The sequence below is a fragment of the Labrus mixtus genome, chromosome 14, assembly GCF_963584025.1.
Source record: "Labrus mixtus chromosome 14, fLabMix1.1, whole genome shotgun sequence".
Lineage (NCBI taxonomy): Eukaryota > Metazoa > Chordata > Actinopteri > Labriformes > Labridae > Labrus > Labrus mixtus.
This window is the reverse complement of record NC_083625.1, coordinates 22,133,515-22,159,510: the sequence shown is the minus strand read 5'-3', so window position 1 is coordinate 22,159,510 and position 25,996 is coordinate 22,133,515. Positions and strand designations below refer to the sequence as shown.

Here is a 25,996-nt window from a genome sequence, read left to right as displayed (position 1 = left end):
CTTAAGGTTGCTCCATTTCTCATTTTCTTCACCTTGTAAACATCCGACTGTTGACTCAAGTTTGACCTTTATTCACCACCCAAAATAAAACATCCAGAGGAAAAGGAAAAACAGAAACGTTTCTTTATTTCTACTCGACTTTATTAAAAAATATTATCAACAGAATCATCAGGAAACATGCTCTCACACACACATTTGGTTAAACAGGAGAATAAACAGACATCATAGAGCTTCCTGTTTCCTGTGAAACAACAAAACTGAGTTGAAAAACAAACGTTCTTGGCGGGCTGACGGTTAATCTACAACAAAAAGAAGACGAGCCAAACAAGCAACCAATAAGTGAAGGGCTTCATTCCAAAACGCTTTGCATCCAATTGATCAATAATTAAAGGTTGAGGATAAAAATGACCTGATGTTCCCCGTTTCCAAAAATATACAATATTTATATAATTACACGCAGTGAAATCTCTGACTGGCGTCCGGGTTTTGGAAGGAAACGCTTCACTTTAGAAAACATGACATCAAACTCAAATGAAGTTATAATATATAAAAAATACTTTTATGTTTGTAGTCATTTATCTATGGTTTACATGCACACACACGCAGACGTTAATAGAACCTCACACACGCTACACACAAAACTGACTCAAACACACGCTAACACACCTCACACAGACGTTAACACGCGCACACACACCAACACACACACCTGACTTGACTCTCATTCAAACAGAGAAAAAAAAAAAAGAAATCTACAAAAATAGACCATCAGGTGTTTTAACTCTTTGCCCGTCGAGCTCTCGTCCAAGTCGTCGTCTCCAGAAAAATCCACTTTGTGCACATCGAACCCCTTTGTAAGACGTCAGTGCTCGTCTGTATTAATAAGATAATTTATTCACATATCGACAGATGAACAGATGCTACCGTCACACTGCGCTAAGCTAACGGCCGTTTTCTTTCACCAACAACTAACGCTGCCGAGGTGTGATCGTGTCTTCTCCCACACACACATTTTTATCAGAGCTTTGCAATAACGTGACGTTTCTTTGGAGAATGTGTCAGACGAGCTATGGAGGGTTTTAACGCTAGCGTGCACAGAGAGAAGAAACTCGGCCATTGGAGGAGTGAAGCCTGTTTCTGGGAGCATTTAAAGATTAAACAACAAGCACAGAACATTAAAATGACTCTTTCTGTGAATATAATTTTAATCCCACGGTTTCAGGCTCCAGATTTCCGACACATCCAATGACAGACCTTCAATTCTACTTTGACCAGTCACAATTAGTTTTTTATGATTTGGTGCGTCTTAATTTCAGTTATTCCAATAATTCAGACATAGCTTGATGAAAATCTTAAGTTATAAAGTCAAGGTGTGTAATTTGGATCTACACATTTTAAGTCTTTCATCTGGTCTCAAACGAGCTTGGGTAGACCCCGAGGGCTCTGAGACCCGGATTTAAAAAAACAAATAAACTAAGAGAGTCTGCTGGGGCGCCGGATAGCCTAGCACTTATGTTGCACAACACATATATGGAGGCTGCCGTTGTCTTGGGGGAGTACAAGGGGGAGATAACGGTGCATTAATAATATCCACATCCATGATTTAAATGTTGACCTTTGACTCAACCTCGACCTTTGACCTTTGATCGTCAATCGAGGATCCTCTGAGTGTTGTGATTTGAGTCAACAGCTCATCAATACAAAAGCACCAGATGTCATAATGTTTGCGAGGGGGAAACTAAAAATTCCGACCTCTGCTGCATGTCATCCCATGCTCTCTCTCCTGCCAAAGTTTCCCGTCTCTCTTCTGCTGTCAGATCTAATAAAGGCCCCCAAAATATCAACCCAAGAGAGTCTGCTGAACTTTATTCCATCAGAAAGAATAAAACGAAGAATAAACGCCTCAAATGTGTGAAAATGTATTCAGACCAAAAGCAAAGTGAACTTTTGCATTTCTCTCGGCATCTTTCATGTCTGGGTTCACAACATCATCTAGACAGGTTGTAAGGAAGCGTCTCGTCACCTCTGTCTGGACTTATGTTTGACATTCTCGGCTTTCTTACTTCACATCAGGAATGTCAAAGTCATTTGTGTGAATTTCTACATCTTTGCAACGACTCGTTCTAGAAATAGAGTTAAATTATCTTTTGCTTTTGGTCTGAACACAAAAACATTTGTTCCTAAATGTCTGCACAAACCCTCGCTATTCTGCCTCATGCTCCAAATTATTTATGTTATTCCAAGTGTATTTCAAGTCGATTCATTTAGTTAATTAACCGACAAAAGTCTAGAACACAAAGATCATTTTGGTCATATAAAATTATTTTTCTTTGCTTTCCTGCATTAACTTCGGGGAAAAGTGGGGAACTTTGAGCTGCGAGTAAATAAAACATTTAGATCGCAGTGGTGTGGTTTAGGTTGTTAAAGAGTCATTTCATGTCACCTGCTGTTGATTATCTTTCTTGACACTCTGACAAAGTGAGACACAGATGATGAGGAATGAAGTGTCACAGGTTTACAAACTGAAAATGCTGAAGTGGAGACGGACGGCGTCCAAAATCAAACAAAAAATAAACTCCAGAGGAAAGTTCTCAAACTGTTCTGAGACTCCCAGAAACCAAATCAGACACCTTTTTTTGCTTGTTTGTCTTTTTAAAAACCTTCTGCATCTGAAGCAGCTGTGATGCTCTGTCCATCTGTCGTCATGTCTGCTCTCCTGTTTGTGTTCCTGTGCTCTCATTGGCTGACGATGAGCTGTCTCAGGTACGACTGCGTGAGGCCTCGAAGCTCCTCCAGTGTGTAGTCCTCGGGCATCGGCAGGCGGGTGATGTGTGGGGCCAGCTGTGCGAGCGGGATGCTGAGGGAGTCGGACACCGCGTCGCCCTGCTGCAAGCTCAACACCACGCGCAGGATGTTCGCCACACGCTTCGCCATTTCTGCATGGAGGGGGGGGAGGAGGTGTGGGGGAGGCGGAGGGTTTGTTTAGTCAGAGTGAAGATCTTCAAGTTGCAAGTTTTTCCCTCTCACCAAAAACAACAGCCGGGTTCACCTGTCTACTCTTCCTGAAACTAACATCCTCACACACCTGCAGCTTTGTGTTTCTTGTTCTTTTATTCAAAGAGGATCAAACTAAATCTTTGTAACTGAAGTGTAAGATTTGTACTTTTGATCAGATAGAAGTAGCCGTTCCAGGTTGTCTGAATGTCGTCATGGAGATGATCTGTGGACACTTCTTACAGTTCAGTCTGAACTTCTTCAAAGAGAGACTGATCACTTTAAACACTCTCAGCTCGCACAACCATCTTGGTTGATCTGTGCCGTGCGTGTTGATACTTCAGTGGGCTTTTAATACGATTATTGTGGCAGGTATCAGGGTTTGTGTGTTGTGAGAAAGTCCCATTGAGATTTACGAACTCCTGACTTCAGACTCTCTTCAATCAAACTTTATTGTTCGTGTAGCCGAAGACGGCGGTTTGAACGAGCCTGGTGGATAAACTGATTAAAATAATCAGACTGTTGATGTTTCCTGCGACAGTTACGTTCAATCTGACAACAGGTGTGTTCATAACTCACCCTGCTGTTGTTATCAGCTGAAGAAAAAGCTGCAGACTCTCCTCTCCGTGTAAAACAAGATAACCATGGAAACAGCGGAGCACTCACCTGATTGGGCGAGCCGGTCTCTGGCGGTGCTGCAGGGCAGCAGCTCGATCCTGCTGCACAGAGACGTTGTGTCCGTGTAGAGACGCTCCAGCTCGTAACCTGCGTTCTCCATCTGACAGTGAGGAGAAAAACACAAATGTCAAACTCTATCAGAACTTTTATTTCAGCGCTGTGAACTCAGATGAGTTTATAAACATTTAACCGATTAACCCCTTCAGCTCCACCACATTCATTGTACAGCTTCAGTTTTTAGCTTGAGGCTTTAGTTTCATTTAGTCAGATTAAATTATTCATTTTTACATTTTCTCCTCGGGTCGTTCACACTGCAATGTTGTAAAGCGGGCAAAAGAAAACAGCCTGCTTACCCTACTGCGAAGGAAAACAATGCAATGCGCACTAGACTGTGCCGATCGAGACATGAGCTAATCAGACCTGTTTGGTTTTTTGAACCAGGCTGTAAACATGTTCATCTCTGCTGTAAAAACAGGCTGTTTAGAATGGGTGTGTATGTGACTTCCTGTGCTTCTGCAGCCAGCCTCTAGTGGACACTTGAGGAACTGCAGGATTTTACACTTCTAATTTTTCAACACAAGGGTTGCCGCTTGCTTTCAACACTCTGTTGGTGTTACGCTTTAATGTGTGACCATGTTAACTGGTGACTTTGATCTGAATGCCTCCGAGGTCATCGGCAACAGCTGTTGAAAACAAAAAGGTCATCATGAACATTCCTGTGTTTAGTTTTCATTCAATTCAGATCTGATGAGTTGATTTTCATCAATAATGAAAAATGAACAAAGAGGAATTTGTGAGTACTCGCTGTTTTCATGCAGATGAATGAATCAGAATCTGATTTCCTGAGTTTATTTGAATGTTAAGACCGGTTCAAACTCAGAACAAAATGTCAGATTAATTAATAAATGGAGGTTTCGAAGCAGAGATGGTGTCTGTACCTGCTGGATGTCATGCAGAGTCTTTATGACTCGTATGTAGTCCAGATAAACCCTCCCTGCCGTGTCCCAGTCCTGGATGGTCGCGCTGTGTTCAGGGACCGCCAGCCCCTCCAGGAACTCCAGCAGGTAGTCGTGGTTATCGTTGATGATGCAGTCTGCGGCAGGATGGGAGGAACAAAAGAATACCTTAATTAACGATTCACTAAACAACTTTAAAATTCACAATTTCTGCAAAAAGTTCATCATTAATCTCCTCTTTTAGATCCGACTGACCACCTTCGGTATGCCTAACGTGCACGAGGTGGGTCCTTAACACATATTTTGTGTACAGAGCTGTGCGTGTTTAATTTGTGCTGTAGATCGTTTGAAAGCTTTGCTCGTTGTGATCACGACCATGTTAACCATTTCAAGGTCCAACCAACACAGCAGCCACAATTTACAAATCTCTCTGACAAACAAATAACTATGTACTGTATTATGACACCGTTTGAAGGACATAATACTCAGACAAAATCGCTCCCGTGATCCAAATCCAGTAAAATATTTAAACCAAAACACAGCACATCCATAAAGGTCCTCAGATTGCTTCAAACTTGCCGCCACTATCTTAATATTTCTCTGTTTTTCCGTAATATTTCTAATGTGTGCTTCCAACACATCAACTTGGCAATCATACTCAGAGCTCTCGAATGGTGCCTCATTTTGCCAATTACAGGCTGCCATTCAGTGTTCCCAGCGTATTATAGCCAATAAGAGCCTGATTTAAAAGGTGGTTTCTGCCCCGATTCTGACGTATCTACACCGAGCCAACTGCTCGCGACTGTGCTGATGTCTGATGTGTCTTGTAAACTGTAAATCCAAACCGACCTTGGTATGTGACGAAGCCCCGCGTTATATCAGCGGCATGATTTTTGGAAGAATTTTAACACATTCTGAAACTACGGATTGTTAGCTTTCAAAAGAGACTTTATTTGTGCTTGTAGTCCAAACGGTTCGAAAAGAGCCTGAACTTCTGTCACCCCCCCTCTGGATTCAGCATCTTTAGGCTGAAGGGAAATCTTTGCAGCGCCAGGAAACTAGTTTTTAACTCCAAAACCGACTTCAATCCAGTCCTTGAATATTTTTTTGCTAAACTGCAGCATGTTTTCTGGCAGTTCAAAATATTGTCAGTTCCCTCAGGGTTGTTACCTGAGGCCAGGTGTTGGATCAGCAGACGGTGACACCGGCTCCAGTATCCGGCACGGTACAGGTGCAGAGCCTCCAGGTGTCTGTTGGTGTCGCGGCATGCTCGGGTAGCCTTGGCCTCGTGGATCCACTGCTCCGGGATCAGCAGCCTCTCGGTCAGGAAGCGCTCCCTCCGCACCGACTCGTCCGTGTCATGCAGGGGGCAATGGAGGGCCAACATCTCCCGCACCGCTCGCTCCCGCTGACTGAAAACAAACAAAGGAAAACATCAGTTTGTCGTCTTCAGGGCGAAGTTCAGCAGCTCAGTCCAGAATATTATGTTTTTTCAAAGATTTCCTTCAGGATAAATGAAGTTCGATGTGATCTTATAAATACTCTGAAATGTCAATTGTCTGCACAGTTTTGAAGCTGGCACTTTGTTTCCTGTTTTTACTATTGTCTATCTTAATTGGTCTGACTGACTCACCAATCAGAGAGCTCCCTCTCATAGCATGGATCTGTAGCATTTAGCTCTACGTGATGTCTCTGTGATTGTCACATTGTGCACTCTGAACTGCATATTGAAAACCAGGTGGGCAACATTTAGAGGATGTTTCAGACCCCTGGCTTCAGAAATGGTCGCTGATGGAGTCCAGAGGTCAGTAGAGGAGAGACCAGCGAGCAGATGCGGGAGGACAGCTAACATTAGCCGCCATCACTAGCATCAGACGTCGATCATATTTTAAATTGTTTTAAAAGTTTGTAGAGATTTAGAGTTCTCCTCATACATCTTTCAAGATTCTGTCACTGAGGATGAGTTCAGAAAATAATCTAATCAATAAAGACAAATTAAAGTCGTCAGATCTCGAGGTAGAAGAAGCCAGGCGACAGGAGATTTTTTCAAACCTAGTAATAAAGGAGGCCGGAGCTTGACAAAGGGTCAATTTGTTTGAGTGACAATAACTATAAAGCGTTATCCATAAACTATTGTACTATAAATTATTTCACACTAAGATGTGACAGCTGCTCTTCCTGTTCAGTGACCCTTAATCGTAAAAGATGTTTTATAGTCGTGGTAAAATAGAAGTTCGATCATCTGTGTCCGCATGTCAAACAGAAATATAATAAATGTATAATTCAATTCAATTCAATGAAGGATGAAGCATTACCATTGTCTCTGCAGCTTTCTGAACGTTTTTAATTCATCATTTAAAGTGTCTGTGACATTTCCTAAATGAATGTCAGAAACTTTAGGTGTTCTTACGAGTGGTCGGGAATGTGCAACAGGATGAAGATGGCCATGTGCCACTGGCCCGCGCTCTCCAGCTGTGCGGCGTAACTGGCGTGGAGGAGACCCTGCCGCGAGGCGCTCAGGTGGCTGTAGTGCAGTGCCTGCAGGACACCCCACAGGTGCCAGCTCAGACGGTAGTCCAGACGCTCCCAGGTGACGGTCAGAGGGTCCAACAGCTGCTGCAGGCTGTAGTGTCTGCATGGGGACACACAGAGGGATTAAAGGAGCGTTACACACATTTACTCAGTGTGGCTTGTTCTACTCAGACCGTGAAATATAAAGAAAATGTAAACAATAACAACATGACTGCGCAGACGTTATCACGCAACGTCTGCCCCAGACTACAAAGATGCTACTTTTATCGTTAGCTAAAATGTCCTCTTTATTCTGGGGGAGAAATAATAATATTACCTGAACTGTATTATTAGAGCACTTTTCAAACATAAGAACTAAAGCTGCAACTACAGAATATTTACGTCATCAAGAGATTCTGCTGGTTTACCTGTCGCTGTAGAGTTTCAGCAGGTGAAAGCAGAGGTCGTGAAGCGGACGTTTCAACTCTTCCTCCTCATCCTCCATGTCCGGCTGCTCTGCCTCAATGTACGGAGGCAGGGGGGCACAGGCGTACTTCCCCCCCTCACATGAGCCCTGCAGGACAGAAACAAGATAATGAAACTGTTTTGAATCATTGCCAGATATGAGAGCAGTTATCAGGTCAAACCAACAGGTGTTGCAGTGATGGAAGCGGGCAAGAGAAGTGGGTCAGATAGAAGTGATTGTACCCGACCTAAAAAGCCTCTGCATGTTTCTAATAAGCTCCACGAGCAGAAACGTGCTCAAACTAGGATCAATATTGGAGATGATTTTGAAAAATGGAGAGAGGTTAGAACACAGAAAGGTTTACAGACCGATGCAGAGCTGGATAAACACTGAAGCTTCAGTGTTCACCACATGGTGACCTGTGAGCATCAACTCTAAAGAGGAGGGGGGGGGGGGGGGGAAGACAGCTCTCTACAATGTTTAGAATTTGGACTGCAGTACCCATTTTAAACACTAGTTGTCAGAAAATGAAGTTTTAGTGAATGTCCTTCACGCGACTGCAGCTCACCTGGAAGGCAGCTTCATACTTGACGAGGGCGTCTGCCACAGAGGCCGTAGGCGGCAGCATGAACCAGAGGTGGACGGCCATGCAGCGCTTCCAGTCCAGCTCCGAGCACACGTTAACCTCAGAGTCAGACGACTGCCAGACCTGAGGAGCAAAACGCACAAATAACACTATAAATCACTTTTAAACGGAAGAAATAATTTGTGATTAGGCTTCAAAGATAAAGTGTTGAACAATGAAGGTTAGACGACTCTGCAATGACGTGTTTTTTTACTTTTAAGACGCATTTTAAAATCACATTCAGGGACTCCAAAACTATCATGTAAGAGAATTTGACATGTTTTATTGGCCTCCTAATGAATCTCTGTGAGCCTGTTCAGGTAGAGGAAAATGAAGGAAGTCGTACAGGTTTCCCGGCGAGCAGCGTGAAGATACGCAGTCGTTCCTCGGGCAGGTAGCAGTCGGTCTGCATGCGGTTCCAGTCCGCAAGCTGCAGGGCGAGCAGTTCTCGGCAGTACTGAGAGCCCACGGCCTGAGACAGCAGCAGGGACAGACGGTGGTCCCCTTGAGGACGCACAGAGAAATAAACAGGAAATAAAGTCAGTTTGTCTTCTCTGCACATACATTGTAAATAATCAGCAGTGTTTTCACATTTCTGACTCGATAATCAGAGTTCTCCTCACCTTTCTCCTGGGCGAGTCGACACGCCTCACTGATGCGGTTTCCCGTCAGGTAGCTGAAGATGGCGTCCGTGTGGCGACCGTTTCTGGCCTGCGCCACCTCCTCCTCCACCCTGGTGGAGGCTCCGTGGGCGAGCCAGGCCGAGAAGCTCCGCCTCCTCTCCAGCTGCTGCTCGTACTCGCCAAACGTCTCCACGTCGGGATCCTGATCTGCAGGAGCCAAACGACCCCAGAGAGCCTCACACAGCGTCCACACCTCTGACCAGTACCCCAACAGAGCTGCAGCAACAGACGGACATACATATATTTTAAATCAATAAATATGAATAAAATGATTTTCAGTTGATCACAATGGGGAAATTAAAACAATAAACAGTCTCCATGTTTTTACTTGAAAAGGAAAAATACATAATTAATCTTTTCTATGACTTGAAGACTTTTGTTTCCTCGAAAAAGGTAAGACCATGACGGGCTAATAATAGATCTTTGATGATAAAACTCAAAAACGAAACTAAAAGACGTCACGTAAATTCAGTTTTTGTTAACGGCCGACAGCAATCTGTAGCTTCTTTCTAACGCGTGAACTCCTAAAACTTACGGTCTGTATCTCCCTGTTGGTCGTTCAGTTCGCTGATCCACTCGGCGTATTCATGAAGCGCCGACACACCAGGCAGCGGTCGGACAAGCGGGCAGGCGGAGGCGTCCGTGGTGTCGACGGTGCTGTGCTTCAGACAGATCTCCAGGGGGCGCTGAAGCACCGCCTGGCTCTCCTCGTCTTCCTCCTCACTGCTCTTCACTGCAGGAGGCTCCAGACCCACCAGCTGCTCCAACAGAACCTTATAGGGACTTTCCACGAGTCTGAGGAGAGAAACACGCCACGGTCACGTTTCTTCAGTTTCCTTCTGCAACAGATCATCAAATCTCACAGATAATTTTCAGCTCGGCCAAAAAGAACCAGTAAGATATTACTACTGTGCCAGACTTTACTGACACTCGTTCGATAAACAATCTATGAACTTATTTTAAACGAGGAACATTGTGACAGACGTGGCCATTAGCAGAAGGAGTTCACGTGTCAGATTAGATGATAAATCATAAAACAAACAGAAGAGGTCTTCGTCTTACGGTTTGCTCCTGGCTGGTTTTGGCAGGAAGCTGAAGTCGGTTTTGGTGGTCAGTTCTTGGTCGAGCTGTCTGGCCGACAGGGAGCTCAGCTGTTGGCCGCAGTGTGCCAGCGTCCAGCCGGGACCCCACCCCACCCTGAAGGAGCGACCTGCAAACAGCCCCGCGTCCATCAACAGATGGCCCTGAAAAGGATTAACCTTCATCAAGTCACATTCGGAGTTTAGAGTTTGTGTTCAGAGAAAATGAGAATAATAAAAAACCAACCTTCCCTTGAGTGATCGACTCTGTTAAGGGGACGGGGCCGCCCAGGCGTCGAACGCCAACTGTCCTGACTGCCGGCTCAGGAGCCCGAGGGGGCAGCAGGAAAGAAGTGGGTCCAGGCCCCGCCCACTGCATGGACCGGGAGGGTTCAACCGCCGAAGGAGACGCCCGAGACAGAGAGGGAGGAAGAAGAGGGGGGCGGGGGGAGGAGTCTGACATCTGAGAGAGGAGGCCGGAGGTGAAACGAGCCTGAAGGAGACCGCCCACTGGAGCAGAGAGAGAGGGAGAGAATACTCATCATGTTCAATAACTGCTTTTCCAAGTAATAGCAGCCAATATTCTAAAAGTTGGGGTAAAAAAAAAGAGAAGAGGTTGGCGGAGTTTATCGTTTCCTACCTGAGGGTCGGCTCTGAGTCCCCGGCACGACCAGGCGAGGGGACGAGACGTCAGAGACCTTAGACACCTTCATGGCTGTGTGATCCGGGAACATGTCGTCGCCATCCTCGTCCTCAGCAAACAGAGACGCCTTCATAATCTGCAGACGGAACAGACATTTTAACACGGCGGTGCTCTGGTGTGCTCTCCTGTCTGTGCACGAGGCCTGCGGCTCTACCTGAAGGGTGTGCGGGTTGATGCCCAGCGAGGACGCGATGTGGCCGGACGTAGAGACGCTGTCGTGCTCTGCAGAGATCAAACCTGCGAGCTTCCCGGCTGTTGTCTCCATCTCCCCCACAGGCAGCTCAATGTACCCTTCTCCTCCCAGCATGCTCTCTGTCGGGAAGCTCTGAGTTATGTCGGCCATGTCGCTGTCCAACTCTGCCATGTCGCTGTGAAGATCAGCCACGACAGTGGACTGAAGACACAGAAGGACGAGGAGGTTAGAGCCACAAACACAGACTTCATCAAGGACTTAACATTTTCTGTTTTCACCTACCGGAACTTATAAAAACTTTGAGCTTCATTCATACTGAAAACAGAACTTACTGCAACCTTTTATCAGGACTCTACAGCAGTCTGTGATTTGTGGACATGTTGCCTGGTTTTGATAAGTTTTTTCCAATCACGATCCATTTCCTGATCCAGTCGTTAATCTCTTAAAATAACAGACATCTTATCCTGTTTAGACAACAATAAGAACTACACTACCAGCGCCCTGATTACTCACGTTAGAAATTATATTATTTGGCATTTAAATTTAAATTATTAGGCTTTATTTTGAATGTTTGTACTGTCTTAAACTGAGAGTACTTTACTTGCTGTGTGCTTTTATTTTGAAATAAAGTAAGGCCCTTCCTGTAAAGTGATGGTTAGAACAGGAAGTTTAGGTGGATATTACTTTGGACTCGTCAGCTGAGCTGTCTGAGAGTTTGTTAAAGTGAAATGAGACATTCAAAGATGCAGCAGTGTCCTTCTTTTACATCACTGAGACTACAGGGAGACACTGAGGACCACTATCTATGGTGAGCTTGAAGGGACAAAATAACATGAGGTTAATCGTGATCAACTCGTTAATGCTGACCGCCCCGATTCAAACAAAACTCAATACCTGTCTCAGCCTGATAGGAGATATTAAAACTCTGATTTCATTTATTGTCATGAAGAGAAGCTAATCAGACCAAAATGTAAATATCACCTTGGTTAACTTTATTCATCTTTTATTATTCACATAATGAGAAAGTGCACTTCCTGTGTCACACCTCAGAGCAGGTTACAAACTGAAATAAGGTTGTCAAAATACGAATCCATACATGCTATTATTTCAGTGAGCGATGGTATCAGACAATGCAGAAACTTAAAAATAGACTTCATATCTTAAGTCAGGTTTAACCAAAGCAGCTGTGACAGACAGAGAGAGAACCAGAGGGCGAGAGAGAGCAATGAATTTGTGTAATCAGCAGCAGCCTGATCTAAACTGTTGATCTGAAGAAGTTTAACTTGATGTTAAACACACAACAAACTCTTTATAAAATACGTTCACAATAAAAGGCAGCTGAAACTCTTTATATTAAAAAACCTCAAACCCAATAAAGCCTGATACGTTTCCTGAACAGAGAAAATAAAAATACATTCTTCTTTTATTAATGGCAGAAGTTAAAAACATCTCCTGCACTCACGTCCATCCAGAGTTCTTCGGGCTCCGACACGTCTGTCTGCACGTTTACATTTCTAATACTGATCTCAGTGTGACAACAAAAAGCTGCACAAACAGATTCTACCTCTCATCCTCACTTCTCTGAGAAAACGTAACATTTCTGGTATGTCAGGTTATGCTGCTGAATTATTGCTCCCCTTCTGGTCATCATCGAGTCGGTCGCTTGTAATTGATCCTGACTATATTTACCTTCAGAGGCTCTAACCCTAAACAGTAAAACATTCCTGCCTTTAAAGGCTTAAAGATTCAATGTCGAAGATATTTAATGTGGATATAAAGTGTCATGGCGTTCCCGGAGAAACAAAACAACCGACTCAAAAACTGTAAATGAAAACAAGCTAATGAAATCAAAGGGTTTGAGTGAACTGCTCCTTTAATCATCTCTGTGTGTCAGTGAGGATGAAGATGAGTGTTGATGGGCGCAGGCTGCTCTACCTGAGCCTGCGGCGCCACCTGGTGCTGGGATGGGGGCAGTTGTTGCTGCAGATTGGAGGGAGGAAGTGACATCATCGTCTTCAGCTTTTTGGGGTCTGTCTTGAGCGGGACGTCGTCCTCCTCGTCAGAATCCTGGAGGCCGTATTTGGAGAAATGGCTCACCTGAGAGAGAGAGAAAAGAAAGAAATCGTCACACAGGAGGACGACAGTTTAAACCAAAAATCTGACTGCATCATATGTACCGGATTTTACTTAAAGTTAATAATTGGGTACAAGTTTAAATTCTGGTATCGTGACCACCCTGCGTTGGAGTCCGTAAAGAAGAACCAATGAAACAAGAAAAGAGTCTGAGTTATTTTCAGGTTTAAATCAGTGACAGACCTCGAAGACCCAGGATCCAGTCTCAGTTCTGTACTCGAGGAATTTGGCGCCCTGTTTGCGTGAAGCTTTCTCCAGACGGCCCTCATAGTTCATGTCAGTCAGGCGCTCGGGGCTCCTGATCTGGATGCAGGTCGTCTTATCGTTCGGCCAAACGCCGTCCAGAGTCACCTCAGCCCGCCTGCGACACACACACAAAGAAAACGGATTAGATGAGGCTGAACTTTTCTACGAATCCTCCACCTTTAACGACTGTTCAAACATGACAATTTACAGCGCTCATGTCACTCGCCTGTTAAGCCCCTCCCCCTCAGGCGGCTTGTTTTTGTCATCTGGATACACAATGACTTCTTTGCGTCTGAAGTGGACAATCTCATCCAGGTTCAGTCCAGTCACGTTCACCTCGCCGGGGAAGAAGATGGAGCCGTAGCCTGTGAGAGCCAATCAGAGCAGAGCAATGAGACTGTTGTCCAATAAGGACTCATAACAAAACAGGTGAGTCTCACACGGGCTGAGAACCCGGCAGGTAAACAGAAGTAGACTATCGCTCTGATGAGTTTGGACTGAAAGTGTCTCAGACTTCAGACCGTCTGACGACAGGTGATAGTGAGGTCCGGTTACCTTTCCTGCCAACAGTGAAGTTCTCCACCACACAGTCTCCGTTCTCGTCCACCATCTCCGACAGATCATCCATGGAAGGGATGGTGTAGTATCCCACACGGTTCAGAACGATGCCTGAAAAACAGGAAGCAGCAGGTGATGCATTCGCTCTGCAGAAATCCAAACGGTACAGTTTAAAAATTAAAATAATCTCTTTCCTCTGACCATAACGGAGAACATCGTGAAGTAAAGACTTCAAAGAGAAGTTACTTTTACCTTTCTGTACATCTGCCAAGAAGACGTGAATATATCTTTATTTATCAACATCAGTGCAATATTATCTGATATATTATTTTCCTTTGGTATCAGAACATATAAATGTTTATTATTATTATTATTATTATTATGTCTTTAAATTTATTCAGCTTTCAGTGTTTCCCTGAGAGCTTTGACGTTAGTGTGGCCACCTTAAAAGCACACGCCCTCCACCTTAACTACTGTGAAAAATAAGGTTTTAAATCCTCCAGCGTCTTGACGTGAGATCCAACAACAGTGCCAGATGGCCACACGTCATCTGCAGATTATTTGTTATTGAGTTTCACACAGATGAGTTGTGAAGTGTGGATATTTCATTGTGGTTTCTCCAATTCAAGCAAGACTTTCCACTGTGTCATCTCACTGTGTCTGTGTGTATCATGGAGGTATCATCCGGTTACAACAATCAGAAATGTATCTTCAGTAACCTAACATCATGCCGTCGTCTGCAGCTGCAAACTTGGACAAACAAACTCCGTTACAGAGCGCTCGCTGTGTTCTCTCCTGAATGCACAGTCCTTTAGTGTTTCATCCTCTCTTCAGTTTGTTTACATCGCCGGGACAGCGGCTAACTCCTCCCCTCGAGTATAAAAGTTGTTTAATTGAGGGACTAGAGAAAAGAAGAATAACATACTGTACTCACTGCTTAACTGCGTTTCTAGATCACAGTCATTTCGGGTAAATTTACATGCAGTGAAGATACGAGTGTAATAAAGATCGCTAGCATTAGCATGCTAACACAACAATGCAGCGCGAGTTGTTTTGGTTTCATGCTGGTGCTAAAGGGCAACATCTGCTGGAACAAAAAAATCACATAAAGCCTTTAAAATGATCAAAACTTTAGAGGTTATGTATCCGTATTTCTTACCTGCAGGGTGAGGAGACTGTTGGGACTCCTGTGGCGGCTCCTCCTCTCTCTCCTCCTGCAGAGACTCCTCCCCCAGGGACGCCGACACATCCTCACTGCTCAGCTGGGGAAGAGAAAATGAGAAATCAACACCGGAACCTCTACAATGACCTCTCAATACAAACGTCTACAAAGAGTGTGCGGGTTCAAATACTGAAACATACGCTTATGCTTAATACAAAAACTTCAGTTTACTCTGATCTTAGAGGGGACCAACACAAACTATTGTGTGAAAACTGAAATCAGAATCTGCAGATTATTCAAGCCGGTGATACAAGATGGTCTCTTTGATTGCATCAACAACAGATTTGAATGTCTCGACTCTGAAGAGAACAATTAAGGATGTGTAAACACTCCCTCTGTTGTCTCAGAGCTTCATGCACATTCTGCTCTCAGCTCCTCAAACACTCTACATGATTTAAACCAAACACAGCGTAAAGACGCAGATCGATTAGAGGAGCTCCTCTGACCTCCAGTCCGTTCCTGGCTGCTTTGTGCAAGTTGAGGTCGCTGATGGTGTCCTGCAGGCTGGTCTGGACCCTGAGGGATCCCTGAGGGATCGGTTTGGCGATGGGGTTGACGTAAAATTGTGTGACCTCGGGGTCGTCTTCAGCTCGGCTGCTGCGGCCCGGCGCCTCCCTCAGCTCCTCCTCATCCTCCATGTGACTGAGGACGGAATAACGGGGGAAAGGATGCGATTCAGCTCTGCGTCATCTATCAGCTCACTGTTAAGCTTTCTTCTTTAAAATCATTATGAATCCATTATATTTTAAAATAATCAAGTGGATGGTGATTAAATGTTTCAAATGAGTTTGTGTGTTCATACCTGTGTCCATTCTGTGGATAATCTGAAGGTGAAGCGAGGTCGTCTGTCTCTTTGCTGATTGGACTGTTGTACTGACTGCTGTTCAGGTTCTTTAGCACAAGTTTCTTGATGCTCTTCCTGTCAACAAGACACACACAAAGAAACACACAAAGTCAGCTCGATGCAACACTCGTGATGCAGCAGTAAAGTCAGATTTGTTGAATTAAAAAATGTTTTCTCGTAGTTTAGCGCCGGCTACACGTGATCATGTTGGTGGCGGATCTCACAGAACACTTTCAAACACCTGTTCAGACATTGTTTCCAAGGTGATCAGGTGGTTACCTGGGTATGAAGGCTCCGTTGGTGAGCGAGGGCTCGTCATCATCCAGGCCATCGAAGAGTTGCGTCTTGGAGGCTCCCGATGATGTAAGTGCTTTGGGGCGGACTCTGGTCGCAGGGCGGGGCGTCAGTTTGTAGTGAGTGGGTGTGGTCAGAGCCTTCTGAGCCGTCGGATTGGTTGGTTTCAGACGCTGCAAGAACAGGTTTGTGATTGTAATGTGGCAACACTTTCATTCTGTAACAAACTTTTTCAGTTAATGAAGACAAACAACAGAAGCTTTGTCAATTAAAAAAAAAAAAAGCAGCTTCGTCTCTCTCACCTCCTCCTTCTTCTTCGGGTCTGACAGCTGGTTTCTGAACAGCGGTGAGTCTCCGTACGGTGAGTAGGCCAGGACGCTGAGCTGCTGCTGTAGCACGGCCTGCTGGGCCGCCGCTGCATTCGGATCTGTGAGAGCTGCAGGCAAGACATGAAAAAAACAAATCAACAAATGTTCCTGAGAGGGACAAGAAATTAAATATTCACAGTTAAAAAATTGTAAAAGTGGAGCATTATGATCAATACCAGTGTGTCCCGCAGCGGTTTAGAGAGAAGGCGGCTGCCGTAATGTGCAAGAAATGTTGTGTTGGTTTGCATGTGTTTTCCTATCGTTTTTATTTATTGATTCTCGTGGAAGCAGCTGAATGTTCGGCAGGACTTTGTGTCAAAGACAAATTTCCCCAAGGGTAAAATAAGGTGTATTTTATCGTAACAACATGCACCCACCACCTTAACTACCGCTCAAGAAAAAAACACGGCTTGATTAAAATCCTCCTGCGCCCTTTTGAGATCCAACAGCAGCAGGATGTTGTTTGGCTCAGACCCCGACAGTTCAGGCCACATTTGATCTGCAGAAATGCAATTTTTCTTGGTGTAATCTCACAAAGAACATCTACTTATTTTACGTGTCAGTGTGACATTGAAGGTGAAGACATGTTGAGTTAAAGTAATTTTTGTGCAAAGTTAAATACTTCTGAAAAAATAAGGTCAGATTCTTTTCTCTTTCTCACCGACGGGCTGCTGCGGAGCTCCAAAGCCGAGCGTGCTCGTCCCACTGTTGAATCCTGTAGCTCCGAACGTTCCCATGGTTCCCAGCGTGGTGCCCAGTTTGTTCTGGTTACTTCCAAATAGAGACGTCTGACCGGCACCCACTGCTGAACACACACACAATACTGTGTCAGTATATTTGTGAGAATTCTAACTCAGCTGCTCATGAAAAATCAGAACTCTCGTATTTAAAAAATTGTTTCCGTCAAGCGTAAACCAATTATTCTAAAATAAAAATCTGAGGGTGGTTTCTCATTTAAGTGTTTCACGTTGCACCACCGAGGTACAAGCATGAAAAAGTATTTCATGTATTTTTTCAGTATTCTAAATGTTGTTTAACTTTAGTTCCTGGTTTTAGCTCGGTTTATGTTTGAATTCCTCCCTGATGTCGTGGTTCCTCTCGTACCTGCTCCAAAGGTGGTTCCCAGCCCAGTTCCCAGTCCTCCGGTGGCCGGCTTGCTCCCAAACAGACTCCCTGCAGCGGGGTTCGCACCAAATCCTGAAAAACATTTGATCAGTGACAAAGGTTTGATAACGATGTGCATTGTGGGACAAATCCACACGTAAGTAGAGCAATAAATCACTGATGGCAGACTTACCGAAGGTGGACGTGTTGGCAGCCGTGCCCAGCGTGAGCGCCGGCTTGTTTCCAAACAGCCCGGTGCCGGTGCCGAACGACGGGGCGCTGGTGGTGGTGGTGCCGAACCCAGCCGTCTTATTACCAAAGAGACTCGGCTGTAATAAACAACACATGAAGGCATATGACACATGCAGAGTTCATTTTAGCAGAAACGGCTGATATGACCATGTGACTCAGAGTTTCTGATACTGATAAACTGACTGGAACTAAAATATGTTTGATATCAGATAAAACCGTTTGTACCTGAGTTCCCACATTTCCAAACCCAGTGTTGGGTTGGCCGAACAGCCCGGCGGCTGTCCCAAAGCCGGTGGCTGTACTCGTCTGAGCTGCGCCAAACAACCCGCTCGACTGAGACGCTGCAGTGTTCCCAAACAAACCCTGAAACACAGGAGAGGGAAAAAAATAAACATTCAAACATCCACAAAACTCTTACTTAGGAGTGTTTTGCTTTTATTGGATGGGACAGGTGAAGAAACACAGGAAATGTTGGGAGGAGAGAGAGAGGGGGGTACGACGCAACAAAGGGCAGAGGTCGGATTCGAACCCACAGCCTCTAAGATGAGGACTCTGTAAGTGGGGCACGACATAACCACTAGGCTGTCTGTAACATAATGGTAGGTGGATCAAAGTGTTCTCTCTAAAAAGGTGTTGTTTTTGTCCCTAACAGGCTCAGGTTGTTATTCTAATTGTGCGACTGGCACACGGATTGTGTGTTGCTATTTATAAACCTCGGGAATCAGAAAGACTCTCACCATGCTGCTGGTGTTGGCCTGTCCCATGGTGTTGGTGTTGCCGAAGGAGAAGCCTGTGCTCTGAGTGGTGGTGGGCTGACCAAACGGCTTGAAGAGGCTGGCGGCAGGCTGCTGTGTCGGCTGGCTGAACAGACCGCCGGCTGTCGCACCAAAACCGGCGGCAGGTGCTGGAGAGATGAAAAACAAAGAGCATGTTAATGTAGAATATTAAATGAAGCGATACTTCTCAAAACCAAACAACATTCATACCTGGTTCTAAACCGCAGTAACAAAATAGGAGTTTGAGGCACCCTAATTGTGTTCTTAATTATAATAATTATTTAGTTTTAATGACCTAAACAAATTGCATACTTGACTCGTACTTTAACTTTTCCAATAGTTTTGTGCAACTTAAGACGTATTAGACTTTGTTGTAGTTGTCACTTACTTGCTCCGAAAGTGCTCTTGTTCTGTCCGAAGGAGAAGCTGGTGTTGGGGGCGGTGGCGCCAAAGAGACCGGTAGCGGCGCTGGATGTGGCCGGGGCTGCTCCGAACATGCTGCCCGTCGGCGCCGCCATTGGGGTGGTCGGACCCTTCCTGCCTGCCTGGTAGTCCTCCAGCCTCAACTCCTGCAGGGAGACATGGGAGAGAAAATTAAAAACGTAAAGAACATAAAGGAAAGGTCAAACCCGTAAACAATAGTTTTCTGCAGTCGCTGCACGTTGTAGACTGAACACGATAGAACTCCTCACGCAGCAGTGTGTCGCCCTGAAGTCTCACCTCCAGGGACTTGTTCTCGTACTCCTTCATGGCGGTGATGCACTGGTGCTTGGTGTTGATGTTTGTGGTCACGCCCGCTTTCACCATCGTGTCACTTCCTGTTGGAGGCTGAAGGTTGGAAAACAAAAGACAAGTTTAATGTGTGTTATGCTCAAACTTTTTGGTTTCCGTTTGACAAATTTCAGGCTCCAAATTGTCATCCAGTTGGTTTGAAGTTTAAAAACTGGCAGTGTCATATAAAGGAAAATTTTCTCTGATTTTCTCTCGCAACAGAGCTCGTTTTACAAAGTGGAGATAAAGGTGCATTAATAATATCCACATCATGATTGAAATGTTGACCTTTGACCTGTGTCAACACCGGAGAGAAACTTTATTCAGCTCAAAATAAACGCACCACATATCAAAAGGGGAAACTAAGAACAATCAGAAAGCGAGAGACGAATGAATACGTTGTGACATGTCGTGCGTCCAGTTTTACTCACGTTGAACTTCACGGTGGTTCCTGGCTGCTGTGTGGCGGAGAAGCCCGCGCCTCCGAAGAGGGAGGCGGTTCCACCAAAAGGGTTGGCGGCGGCAGCAGTGTTGGTGGCGCCGAACAGCCCGCCGCTGCTGGTGCTCGTCCCGAAGCCTGGAGGACACGGTGTGAGGGAGACTTTGTCAGGAGGTTCTGAAAGTTTATTAGATAAATCTCAATGGTGTCTACGTAAATTAGAAACTAGAGTTTCATGATACCAGAATTTAAACCCCGATATGATTCTAGTTAAAGTCAAAAGCTTCTGAAACCTGTTTCAGCACATCGGGAACAAAAAGTCCTAGGTACCAAATATTTGTTCATTTCAATTAATTCTAATTCTGCTTGTGTTTTGTAATGAAACAGTTTCGTGCTTCAGAAGAAGTTCGTCATTAATGATCATATCACATTCAATAAGTAAGTACAGCAGATATATATGGGGGGTTCTCACTTCCAAACGAGGTGGGCTTGTTGGCACTGAAGGCATTGTTCTGCTGGGAGAAGAGTCCACCGGTGGTGCCGGCTGCCGTGCTGCCAAACAGGTTGGTGGTCGTTCCGCTCGCTGCACCAAAACCGAAGCCAGTGCTGGCGGAAGAAGCCGCCGGCTGGCTGAACGTACTGGACCCAAACAGACCGCCTAGAGGAAAAACATGGAGAATTTTATTATGCCAAGTTTTTCTCTGTTCATCTTTAAAAGCCACCTTCTTTACTCAATTGATAAACATGTTAGGGGATTGATTTACCGATATCTTTCACTTTATTTCTTTCTGCTGGAATACAAAAAAGAAGTTTGAACACTGGATTAAGACACTTTGCAGGAAGACAGTCTCTGGTGGAGCTCATAGCGCTAAGAAACTGAACTGCCAAACACTTCATAAATTTGACTGATATTATAGATGCATTCACACATGCACCAAACTCCTGAAAATGCCTCCAAATCTTCAGGGTCTGCTGCATGTGTGAATGCAAACAGACATTTTTTTTTACCCTAACTTTATCAAGAATGTTTCCTGCCAACCTCCTAATAAAATGTACACAAGAAGTCAGATGTGTGCACACAGCAGGAAAATGTCCTGCTGTGAGGGACATGTGTGAAAGCACACCTCCGGAGTATTACAGAGGCAGGCTGTCTAGAGATTTTCTGGAGTTCATGTGTGAAAGAGGTTTAAAGATAGCAGCTGACAAACCAGGTTTATTCTGTGTAGCGCCGAACAGTCCTGGAGCGGTGGCTGTGGTCCCAAACGCAGACGTCCCGAAGCCTCCTGCTGGTGCCCCAAAACCTGCGTCTGAAGAAACCGAGTTCATGTGAGGAGAGGACGACATGAGGACAGGACATGATGCTATAAACACCTGCTGCAAATTCACCAATCGAGAACAAAAAACTAAAAAGGTGAGATTTAATTTCACGTGTAAAAAGGTTGTTTTGTCTGTACATCTTTTTTATCAACCTGTAAAGAGCAGTTAGAGACTCTGGATATTTGGATTGAGCCGTTTGATCTCTGAAGTTTACGGAGTCTCTTGTAATATTTCATCTGTATACTTGCTGGCGCCGAACGATATGGGATTTTTTGGCCCGATACTGATGTTGGGGAGAAAAGGTGATGCATTTGTTCATCTGTCTTGCATATCTTCCCTGTTCCCCAGGAGGAGAAACATTAACATTCAACGACCAACATGCGAATTCAATTTCAACATGGCGTCTGGTTTGCTGAACTTTAAACTTTAGAAGTCTAGAGAATCAAACCGACAATAAGGAAGTCACTTTGTTATTTCTAACATTCGCCTAGGTGTTGTTAAAGGTTTGCATCACAGTTTACATTTTAAAAATAAAAAACTTACTTTGCTGGCCAAAGGTTGATGCGGTACCAAACCCCCCAGTCCCTCCCCCAAAGGGAGTACCAAATGACTTGTTGAACATCTTGCCCTGCTAGCAGGACCTCATAGGTTGTCTGTATGGAGACAAACAAAAACCATGAACTTAATATACTGTTTGAAAAGCTGCATTTCTACAGCAACATGTCTTAAGCTCCACATAGACAAACAGTCAGACATGCATGCACACACAGACAGTCCCCCCCCCCCCCCCCCCCATTACGCCTCCGCGAAATTGAGGGGCGTAAATATAGTAGCTTGAAAAAACAGTCTGAACAGGGATAATATTATTGTTTTCACGCGTAATGACAGTAGAGCTACAATAATATTTTCTTACCCTATATCTTGTAGGTATGTATCTCTTGAAAATACATTAATATGTCTTAAAAACCCATGATTTAGTGCCCAGCCAGCCCTACAACATCATGATACAGAATTGTAAACTAAGAAATGTAAAGATTTGGTCAATTTCTGTTATATCGACCATTAAAGGAGCAATCTGTATCTCTGACTCCTAGTGTTTAAAATGGGTACTGCAGTCCAAATTCAAAACATTGTAGAGAGCTGTCTCCCCCCCCCCCCCTCCTCTCTAGAGTCGATGCTCACACAGGTTGCCATGTGGTGGACACTGAAGCTTCAGTGTTTATCCAGCTCTGCATCAGTCTGTAAACCTTTCTGTGTTCTAACCTCTCTCCATTTTTCAAAAACATCTCCAATATTGATCCTAGTTTGAGCACGTTTCTGCTCGTGGAGCTTATTAGAAACATGCAGAGGCTTTTTATCATTTCAGTCACTACATATCTTACTGATTGCTACTTTAAAAAAAAGAGTGGGCATTTTATGATTTATAGTATCAAAATCCATCGACATAAGATATTTTAATAACCTTATGCACATGGATTTCCTAGTTTCAACATAAAATATAGTAAAACTGCACAAAATACCAACAGTAAAATAAATCAACTGAGAACTCAAACATTATTATTTTAAGACTTTCAGTTTCACATTTGAAACTTTTACACATGAAGTCAGATGTGGAAAGTGAAACTTTGACGTTGTTTTAAAGTTAAGTGAAGCTGAGTTTAACTCTGAAGTTCAAAAATATTTTATTTTAAGAAAACATCATAACAGACTTCCTGCTCCACGTGCACCTCACCGGGCTGAGTTAATCCAAACACCGGGAATCCTATATATTTTATAATAATTTAATATGTAAGCCCCTACTGGATGGGCGAGGTTAAACTGTAGGAAAACATAGCCGAGTATTCTCGAGAGATTTCCAGATAAAACCAGTTAGAAACCAGAACACGGAGGCTAACACGGACATGTAGCATCAAGACTGACGGCTAACAACACATTACGACTTTAATACAGCTGTCCACACTGTAACTATTACCCGCAATGCAAAAGCATGTTTACAATTCAAACTCATACTTGTATTTTGACGCTATTGACAGTTTGTTAAGAGTTACGTGTGTCATGCTAACGTTAGCCAGCTAGCTCACCTGCTAACTACGCAAACGTTAGCAAAACAAACGGCAGACAGACGAAGAAGAACCGTGAGTTTAAAACTCAGTTACCTAAACCAACGCTGCTCTGGTCGCTGGGTTTCTTTATCTTCCTTTCGTGATGTTGTTGAAGCTATCGAGTCCAAAATGATGTTTGTTTAGACAAACATCAGCAGCGCCGGATAGCTTTGTCAACGAGGAGGGAAAACTGTCGACCAGCAATCGTCACGACGCACATTCATACGTCATGCGTAATGACGACATCATAGGTGACGAGAATTCTTCTTCTTCTGTTGAGTTTTATGGCGGTTGGATCCTTATTACCGCCACCGTCTGGATTTGTTAGTTCAATCTTTGAAAATATTTTCAGTGTCTACCCACTGTGATCCATTGTTAATACATTTTTGTTGTCAAATTATAGAATAGAATAGAATTATTTTATTGATCCCAAACTGGGAAATTGTGGCGTTACAGCAGCAGGTTGTTCAAACACACAATATGAGCAAAAAACACAATATTAGCAAATCTAAACATAATATAATATTAAATACAAAGTAAATAAGCACTAAAAATATCAAAACTAAGAATGTGAATATATACAACCAGGATGTAACTAAGCATTACTAGTCTTAAATATGAAAGATTAAATATGGAAGATTAAATGTAAATGTGAAAAAACAGAGTTGTAAATGGTTGTAAATTAAATATGAAAGATTAAATGTAAATGTGCAAAAACAGAGTTGTAAATGGACAGTATTGACATAAGTTAAAGTGCATGAGTGTAGTGTAATATTTACAGTCTATGGTGTAGACATATTATAAGCAGAAACTATTCAATATAACGGTGAGTAGACAGCCAAATGAAGTGAACATGAGAGCAGGGATAATTTGTAAATTTAACATGTGCATTATATGAACTAATAGAAGAAAATAGAGACACCAACAACGACCCTCTTCCCACTTACACATCTACTGTGTAACGGCCACGTAATTCGTGGATACAGCGGTTATTGAAGCGACACGAGCTGTTAAGACTTACGTCATATAGCTGCCCACTGTGTTCACATCTCCCGCGGACCATACTTGTGTACACATGAATCGGGCACGGTACACAAGTACGGTACGTTTGTGTTCACACTGATCAATTGAACTGGACTTTTGGGTCAAGCCTACTCAGATCCGGACCCGGGTCCCTAGCGTGAAACTACCTAATACCTGAAAGTTGATGCCCACCCTTCCCCCATTTTGTAAATTGGGAATCCCAGTCCGTCCACAGGCACAATCCCATAACTCTATGGCTGCATTCACATTTTAGCCAAAAGTGACCTGAATCAGATTTTTTGCTCGGGGGGCAAACTGCATTTAAAGAGACACACACAACAAAACGGAGCGTTCTTAGAGAGCTGGTTTATACAGGGTCACAAACCTCCTCTGGTGCTTGATTCATGTTATATTTTGACCAAAGCACAGCACAGATGTTTCATTTAGACCACAGGGGACTGTTTGAAAAAGGGGGATAACATGCCCTCTTTAAACCAGCCTCAAAATAATAACTTAAATAACTAAAATGAATGTGTTTCTGTGAGACAAAGAGCATGTCAGCATTTCCCTTCATAATATAGCCTACTACTTGAATACAATGAGCCTTGATTTTAATATTATACGTCATAAGACAATGCTGTCTGTAAAATGGCTGGTAAAAAAATTAGTGACTGGTAAAAATAGATGCATATCAGATGATGACCACAGAGAAAGTACAGATCCCCTGACTGTTTCAGCTTATAGTAAGAATAACAGGCCGATGAGAAAAGAAAGAAAAGAGAGCAACTTCTACCACATGGCTCAGGGCTGGTTACGAAAGAGGGAGGTCACACAAAGATACTCAGTCAAAATTCTCTTTATTTTACTAAAATTATCCAATGTATTAACTCACTAATGTGAAATGTGAGAATGAGGAATCAGTCATCTTTGAAATGTCTCTGTGAGTGAAAATGCTTGATGATAGTGATGAGTGCAGCAAACCAAACAAAGTAATGGCTGAGGTGGCTGCGTCATTTTAGTCGATACAGCCAGAACACTCTGAGATTTCTCCATAATAAAGGCTGTCCATGTTGTGTACCTGTGCTTGTGCTTGTGCATGACCTGTAACGTGTCGCATGATCACACCTCTTCGAAGCGTGCCAGAGCAGAGGAAGTGTATCGAGCTTTAGCACGGATCGGAGCACTCACTCTAGTCAAAAGAACTGGACTTTGGGGGTGAAGAGTGACAGATTACCTAGTGTGAGTGCACCCTAAGAAACAAGAAAGAATGCATACAGGCAGGCAGAGTAGGAGCCCAAAGAGGGAGGGGTTGTCACACCGACTGACTGACTGACACATGATGTGAAATAGTTTTGGAAATATTACTGATGATACCCTATCTCTCTCCTGATGTTTGATTCAACTTGGGTTTTTGTTTAAAATAGAAAAGAAAATTGCATTATTCCATACGATCAAGTCACAATAATTGTTGAATAGCAATACTTTAAAATTGGCATTCATGAAACGTGATAAAAAGGACAAAAGCATATAGTGCCAGCTCTATCACATTGTTTATCAAAACAACAAATAATCCATGTGAAAAGCAATGTGCAAAGATAAAAACATGTACTGATGTTCTCATGCAAACTCAAGGTGAAGGCACAGACAGTCAACCAACAC

The 25,996-nt window shown here is 43.8% G+C and overlaps 1 protein-coding gene across 6 annotated transcripts; it reads right to left on the bottom strand.

Moving 5' to 3' along the window:
- Positions 1 to 109: 109 nt before the first annotated feature.
- nup98 (nucleoporin 98 and 96 precursor) lies at positions 110 to 23,548 on the bottom strand. 6 transcript variants are annotated; one of them, XM_061056201.1, is made up of 36 exons: positions 23,369 to 23,548; positions 21,756 to 21,865; positions 21,104 to 21,202; positions 20,660 to 20,686; positions 20,368 to 20,553; positions 19,888 to 20,072; positions 19,406 to 19,513; positions 19,074 to 19,254; positions 18,647 to 18,813; positions 18,135 to 18,272; positions 17,851 to 17,986; positions 17,658 to 17,750; positions 17,215 to 17,358; positions 16,488 to 16,621; positions 16,171 to 16,358; positions 15,850 to 15,966; positions 15,494 to 15,689; positions 14,985 to 15,087; positions 13,823 to 13,936; positions 13,494 to 13,632; positions 13,205 to 13,382; positions 12,824 to 12,985; positions 10,850 to 11,089; positions 10,633 to 10,771; positions 10,240 to 10,502; positions 9,976 to 10,157; positions 9,449 to 9,708; positions 8,854 to 9,129; positions 8,577 to 8,734; positions 8,174 to 8,314; positions 7,568 to 7,713; positions 7,039 to 7,260; positions 5,799 to 6,040; positions 4,611 to 4,765; positions 3,661 to 3,772; positions 110 to 2,936 (listed from the first exon to the last, which is right to left on the bottom strand). In XM_061056201.1, exons 2-36 carry the CDS (start codon positions 21,832 to 21,834, stop codon positions 2,737 to 2,739), a joined length of 5,610 nt encoding a protein of 1,869 aa, XP_060912184.1. In that variant the 5' UTR covers positions 21,835 to 21,865; positions 23,369 to 23,548; the 3' UTR covers positions 110 to 2,736. The 6 variants fall into 6 exon arrangements, with proteins under 6 accessions (XP_060912184.1, XP_060912185.1, XP_060912187.1 ...); XM_061056202.1 differs by having other exon boundaries at positions 17,215 to 17,355; XM_061056204.1 differs by having other exon boundaries at positions 19,888 to 20,033.
- Between the last annotated feature and the right edge of the window lie 2,448 nt (positions 23,549 to 25,996).

Coding starts and splice junctions, on each gene's coding strand:
- nup98 (XM_061056201.1), bottom strand. CDS start 21,834: ATGTTCAACAAGTCATTTGGTACTCCCTTTGGGGGAGGGACTGGGGGG. Junction 10,772..10,849: donor TCAACCCGCACACCCTTCAG/GTAGAGCCGCAG, acceptor TTCCGTCTGCAG/ATTATGAAGGCGTCTCTGTT. Junction 10,503..10,632: donor GACTCAGAGCCGACCCTCAG/GTAGGAAACGAT, acceptor TCTCTGCTCCAG/TGGGCGGTCTCCTTCAGGCT.